The 7,081-nt window shown below is 41.6% G+C and overlaps 1 protein-coding gene across 1 annotated transcript; it reads left to right on the plus strand.

Moving 5' to 3' along the window:
• Positions 1-47: 47 nt before the first annotated feature.
• EIF6 (eukaryotic translation initiation factor 6) lies at positions 48-7,081 on the plus strand. Its single transcript, XM_062589461.1, has 6 exons — positions 48-202; positions 284-369; positions 1,197-1,372; positions 2,643-2,819; positions 3,508-3,689; positions 4,910-7,081. Exons 1-6 carry the CDS (start codon positions 96-98, stop codon positions 4,917-4,919), a joined length of 738 nt encoding a protein of 245 aa, XP_062445445.1. The 5' UTR covers positions 48-95; the 3' UTR covers positions 4,920-7,081.

Raw genomic sequence — 7,081 nt, forward strand, 5'->3', positions numbered from 1 at the left:
CCCGCGGCTTCCGGTGGAAGCGGAAGTGACGCCCAGGGGCGGAAGCGGAAGCGGCGGCGCCGCGTGCTGGGGACGGACGCGGCTCGGGCGCCACCATGGCAGTGCGCGCCAGCTTCGAGAACAACAACGAGCTGGGCTGCTTCGCCAAGCTCACCAACGCCTACTGCCTCGTGGCCATCGGCGGCTCCGAGAACTTCTACAGGTGAGCGGCGCGGCCCGAGCGGCGCCCGCGGCCTCCCCCCCCGCGCAGCGGCCGCCCCGTAATGGCGTCTTCTCCTTGCAGCGTCTTCGAGGGGGAGCTCTTCGGGACCATCCCGGTGGTGCACGCCTCCATCGCCGGCTGCCGCATCATCGGCCGCATGTGTGTGGGTAGGTGCCGCGGCCGGGCCGCCCGCCGGTGCGAGAGAGGCCGTGACCGGCGCTGCGTGGCTCGCTCTGCTCCAGTGAAAACCCTAAACCCCCGCTAAAATCCTGGCAGTGCGTGCGGCAGGCAGCGCCTGCTCCTCTAGGGGAACGTTTCTTCTAAGGCTCTAAGGCGTGTAAGGAAAAGGAGTGAAACTGCAAAACCCAAATATTCTTCCTAAAGAAAGTTTGCCTTTCAGTATGTGGAGATGGGCTGATGACAGCTGTAAGTCTGTTTTCCGGCAAACTGGGAAAGCTTGTTCTGTTTTCTAGAGGTTAATGGTTCACAGCCAGTGCTGGCGGTGTGCAGGGTGAAGTCAAAGAAAAGTTTTTCACCTCTCTCTGGCTAGCATTTTGTTACTGTGAAAAAAAATATTTTTGGTTCATCCTACCTTATTGCTTTGCTATACTGAAGTAACACAATCTGCCAGATAGTCAGTATCTGTAAGGGAAGATTTTTCTCAACGTGATTCAGTGAGAACCCTATGCTTCTTCTAGTTCTATTGAATAAGAGAAGTGATTAAAAGTAGTGCTACTTGCTGCTTACTGATTTCTACTTTGAGGTAAGTCTGTATTTCATCCTAGTTTTTCAATTGTGGTGCTTTTTTAAGTGGTAGCATTATTTTCCTTGGGCTGAATTCTGGTCATGGGAGGAATGGATAGAGCAAGGACAAATCCAGAGCATTATGTGAACTTCAGGAAAGTAGTAAGCCTAGTGGAAACCTGTGATTATTAAATTATTTTATCTAATGCAGAACTTCTTTTATTCCTTTTTGATATTGTTGTTCTTCCAGGGAACAGGCATGGACTGTTAGTCCCAAGCAGTACTACAGACCAAGAGCTTCAACATATCCGCAATAGTCTTCCAGATTCTGTACGAATTCAGCGAGTAGAAGAGCGGCTCTCAGCTCTGGGCAATGTCACTACTTGCAATGACTACGTAGCTCTTGTTCATCCAGATCTTGACAGGGTAAATGGCTCTTAACGCTTTTAAATTCATAGCAAATGCATTCAAAATGATTTGGAGGCTATAGCCTAAATTTGTAGGAATTATGCTAACAGCAGAGTGCTCATCATGTAGGAGGGCTGTGCTGCCTCATGTTTCCTTTCTTCTCAGAAGAGAAATCGCAAACTTGGATTTTGGATTTATGACTCAGATCCAGTTGATCTGTGTCCTTTTTTTATAGTTAGTTTTTTACTTGTAGATGTGGACCCTTCACTGAGTGTAGTCTATTCCCTCTTTTTCAGCTTGCCATAATACACAGTGTTTGTAGAAGGGAAGGGATGGGATGTGGCAGTGTATTGTCAGGTGTGATTTGCTTTGGGTGTGTGAAATTGAGCAAATAAAAGGAGTGTGCTTGTGTGAAATAATCAGTTAAAGAACACAAGAAAGGGCTTGGTCAGCAGTAGTTAAAGGATCTGCTGATTCATTTGAAATTTCCAACAGAGTGTTGAAGGAGGACAGGGAAGTGGTGGTTTACAAACAGTTGAATGGAGGAAAACTGGAGGGTTCTTCCAAGACAATTTGGAACATAAGTACTGTAGAGAATATTGCTGCTGCTTTGTATTTGAGAGCAGGTATCTCAGTATTATTAGAGCAATTAGAGCAGTACTCTAGTTTGCTAGTATTATAGAGGTGTATGCTGTATGACTACAGAAAGTAATAGACTATTAGACTATTTGCTTTCAATTTGTAGTAAAGGTGACAGAGATACGGGAATTGATGTAAGGAATGAGGGAAAAAAGGCAATGGTCTTTGCAATATATGTTTTAAATAGTATTTAAAAAGTAGGTAAGATGACCAGAAAGGAAGAAATAAAAATAAATTACAGTGAAAACCTGTAGAGCTTTATCTGGAGGAGAAGGAGGTTCTTAGACTTGCACAGAAAGAGACTATTGAGTTGCATCCTGGATCTGGGACAGAAGAAGACTGTTTCACAGGGCATGCCCAGGGGTCAGATATTGAAATGATTCATGTATTGCCAGCATTCTCCAGAAACGAGTGGGGGAAAAAGAGCGTTCCTTGGGAAAGGCAGACCTGTACTTAGTTTTCCAGCTAAATATACCTGAAGTGTGAGGATTGATGAAGACGACTAAGCATTTATATGACAATTGAATTCCAGTGGATTGTGCAAGCGTGAGCAGGTTTTCAAAGCTGATTGTTTTGTGCAAGAGTATCTTGACTTCTAATTCTACAATACTGTTTTGCTGAGGACTTTATTCTTGCTTCCTCTTTGTAGGAGACAGAAGAGATCTTGGCTGATGTACTAAAAGTTGAGGTTTTCAGACAAACGGTAGCAGATCAGGTGCTGGTAGGAAGTTACTGTGTTTTTAGTAACCAAGGAGGACTTGTACATCCCAAAACATCAATTGATGATCAGGATGAACTCTCTTCATTGCTTCAGGTCCCACTTGTGGTAAGAGTTTGTGTTTTCTTTTTCCACTGCCTTCCATCCCAGTTTTCAGTTTTAATGTTTCTATGTCTTTGTGATTTTGCTCCTGCTGTTGTTGTTTTCCTCATAGGCTACTTGATACTATTTTCTCCGCAGTTTCTCTGCAGCTGTTCCAAGTGGGAAATGAGGAGAAGACTTGAAGGGGGTGTTTCCTCTAAGACATTTTCCCTGTTCTTTCTGAATTTGAATAAGCTACACAGCATGTCCAGTTTGTTCCTGAAACATTGCTCTGTTGGGATTGTGCAAGTAGTGCTGATTCATTCATGCAGAATATGAAGTTGTCTGTGGTTTGGCCAAAGGCAGCTTTTTAAAAACTTCAGTCATAAAATACTTTCCCTGCTAAATTGAACAGCAACAACCTAGTTAATTATGAGTTGGATTTGTGAATTGCGGGCTAGCTATACATTTATGCTTCTCATTCATGAGGTTTTATTTTTGCTGAATTTCACACATTTTTTTTCCAGATATTAAAGGCTTTTTGATAATCTCCAAATTTTTATCTAAAATCTTTATAACTTTATTGATAGCAGAAGCTTTAATCTCTTCAGGAGTATGACTTAATGCCCTTCACTGAGGACTTGTAATGAGAAAGCATAACAAAGTGCATTCTGTCAGTGTACCATGGTAACTCCTGACGGTTTGTTTTCGCCAGGCGGGAACAGTGAATCGGGGCAGTGAAGTCATTGCAGCAGGAATGGTTGTAAATGACTGGTGTGCCTTTTGTGGGTTGGATACAACCAGTACTGAACTCTCCGTTATTGAGAGTATCTTCAGACTGAATGAAGCTCAGCCAAGTACCATTGCTACCAACATGAGAGATTCCTTGATTGACAGGTAAGGAGGATCCAACTCAATGTATGAGAAAAATCAAAACAGGCAGGATTCTACTACAGTGTAGCTGTAAAACTAGTTGTTTTCAAAGACTCTATCTCTCTTATTTTTTTTCCCTTCCTTACTCTTTCATTTTGTTGAGTGATTGACAAGAATTACATTGTTACAAAACGGTTTATTTTCTCCAACCTCTTTTGGTGCATAAGCTTTACAAGCCTGCTTAGTGGAAAAGTCTTGTTACAATTACATAGTGCTTTTTTGTGGGAAATGGTATCCATGTCAAGATTTGTTTTCCCTTTGTTTTCTATGTATATGCTTAGCTATGTCATGTATGGAAATCTGGAAAAAGAAATCTTGTTCTAAAAGTTAAAAGTGCTTGCAACTTTGCTTGACATCTTGGATTTTGATTGTTCTAACATGTAATGCTTTTACTTCAAATGCTTGCTAGAACCATATCTGGAGCCAGGAAGACTTTGGAGCTTTTCTACTGCCTGTGAACATTTTTGCTGGGTTTCTTTTTAGTTGCTTGGTTAGTTGAAATTTTTAAAAAGCCTTTTTGTCCAAGGCTTTGTCTAAGTTCCTTTTTAATGGGAGTCAGGTTTCTTTGTTTTCTATGAGGATTAGTATGGGATACTGTCTATTCTGTGAGGTATGGAAAAAACTGTATAAGGCACCTTTATATACCTTTGAATATACTCTTCAAACTTTATTTGGTCTTTTAACTGATTGTAACTCCTAGGGTCATTGCTTTCATGCTAGAGATATGTTCTTGAGCTACTTAGGCCTCTACAACTTAGTGACTGAGTTCTCATTTCTCATAAAAATTAATGGGAATAGTTTATTGCATAGAGAAAGAATAAGGAATTCTTTGAAAAAAGAACCCTTTGAAAGGTTTCTTTGCCCTTTCACAGGACCTGTATAAAAAGCTTGATGACTGTGAACATAATATAGAGCCATTACTAAACTTGCTCTGAGTTTTTAGTAACTTCTCAGACGCAAATGAGTGTACTTTTCACCTTAGTCAACTTGAAAGTCTGGTTCTTAGGTCTGGCTGTTAGCAGCCATGGGCTCTGGTGCTCTCTTTTCAGACTCTTTTATTCTAGGAAGGGAAATTACCACTGGTCCTTTGCAACTAGAGGTTGAGAACTGGCTATACTTTGAAATGGATTCTGCACTCTCTGGCACTTCGTGAGCTAAGTCTTATTTCTGTTTTGTCTTTTTAGCTTGACATGAGAAGTGTTGGTTCCTACCTTCCCGGCAGCATCTAAGGAATGAAATGTCGAGCTGCACTGTGGAGTACAAATGTCCAGACCTTCTGCTGCACACCTAGCACAAGGAAAAGGCTGCACACTGAGTTTTATGGTGTTTTGTAAACTAAGTATTACAAAACTGACAAATGACCTGTACAAGTTATAAATAAGGAATGCTCTGTATCTCTTTGCTGGTACTCTCCTGTTCTTTAATAACAATAGAGCTCTTTCTCTCTGTAATGCTGAACTAGACCCTCAAAATAGCCGACAATATTTACTCTTACTCTTTGGGGTATTGATCACTAGAGATTATTTTGTCTTAAATAATGAATCAGTGTTCTTTTGCACAGCAGTCTGTTTCAGCACACATGCAGCACTGCCTTCTCTTTCCACACTTCTGCTAAAGAATAGTTTCTGCTCAGGGTAGACTTAAGAGCCCTTTGCTGTTTTTATACCAAAAGTGTCCTAAGTTTGCCTGCCGCAAAAACATTCAGAAGGTATCAGCTGCTCTCTTGCCCTGACTTGTGGCTCTTTCCATGGGGCAGGGAAAGAGTACTTCTAAAGGGAGAAGTGATCAGCTCAAATGGAGTTTCTCAAGGAAGTTAATCCAGGGACTTAAAACAGCAACCAAGTGTGGACTGCCTCTATAGCAGTGTGTGTTTTGGGTTTTGATCTGTTGCCTGCACATGCCTGGTGACCAGTGTGCTGCTTCTGAGGCATCTGCAAGAGGGAGCCTAGAAAAGCATGCTACTGTCAGTAGGCCTAAGCTTACTCTACAGGAGTTGGCCACCTACATTGGAAAATCCGTAGAAGTCAGCAAAAAAAAAAAAAAAAAAAAAAAAAAAAGGCACTACTCTTGAGTTATATAGACAAAAGTTAAGTAATCCAGTTCTAACTGGTTCCTCCATTCTGTCACACATTTCAGATTTGGGAGCTGGCTAATCCAGAGCATCTGCTCTTATCAGGGAGTGGTGATGATAAAAAAAGAGCCTTAGATACTACATTCAGATATATGATAGTCCTTTACTTTTAAACCTGGCTGTTTCTTAATCTCTCATTTCTGCTTGCCCGTTAAAAGTGTGTTGAAGGCAGAGGAATGTCTCTGCTTCCCACTGTAGGGGAATGTAGGAGCATCTCTCTTGATTCCACACAGCTGCTCTACTCTCAGTTGGGTTTCTTGGAGGAGGAAGAGTACTGTCTTGAATACAATGTGGATGTGTTCTTTTTTCGGTCCTGGTCCTTCAGACTTTGTAGAATATTAAAATTTTGTTTTGGTTTTGCTCTTTCGATGTTTAGGGAAGGGTTTACAAGTTTTTATGTGATTAAAGGATGTTCTTTAAATAAGGACTGCAATAGGATCTTCTTTAAATCATAGCAGCCCTGCAGTACTGGTCTGTCTGGAATGACAGTGGAGCCTGGGTCTGCTGTTTCCAGACAAGTCGCTTCGATCTGCCATTGGGGAAGCCTGTAAGCAGCCCGTAGCTCTCATTGCTACTATTTGGCTAATATTCGGGGAGGCTGGGGCGGGGGATATGGCCTCCTTGATAGACTGGACAGCCTTTCTTGTTCCTAACTCCAGGTCTTCTCCTTTCAGTAAATCTTAGTATTGAGAGCCAGAAGCTGCTTTTCTTTGCTCACAGACTGTGTCACTGGGCGTAAAATTGAAGAGTCTCCCCATTGCTACAAGTGCTGGCATGTATTCATCACAGCTGCGAAAGGAATAAAGCTAAGGCCTTCCTCTGCAATTCCTGTAACTGCATTTTTTTTCATTCCAACCGATAGGCAGGAATGCTAGTTTGTAATGGTGAGCTTGGTGTGTATTACGTGTTAAAAATTGCTTAATGGTAAACAACAACAACAACAAAAAATCCAGTCTCTGAAATCCAATTCAGTGCTTAAACAGAAAAGATACTAGCACAATGTTGGAGATTGTGAGATGCCAAAAAGGGTTGGAGAAAGAAAGCAAAGGAGGATATTGCTGACTGTGGTGTCTTGTAAAGATTACATTGATACTTGAAGATTGGAAGATGACAAATGTGATATCAGTTGTAAACAAAATGCGTATGGGAATTCAGAACTAGTAAAGTGGACCTATGTACGATGAAAATTAATAGAGATTATAATAAAGAATGGAATTAGTGGAAA

Source organism: Rhea pennata, chromosome 16, assembly GCF_028389875.1.
Source record: "Rhea pennata isolate bPtePen1 chromosome 16, bPtePen1.pri, whole genome shotgun sequence".
NCBI lineage: Eukaryota > Metazoa > Chordata > Aves > Rheiformes > Rheidae > Rhea > Rhea pennata.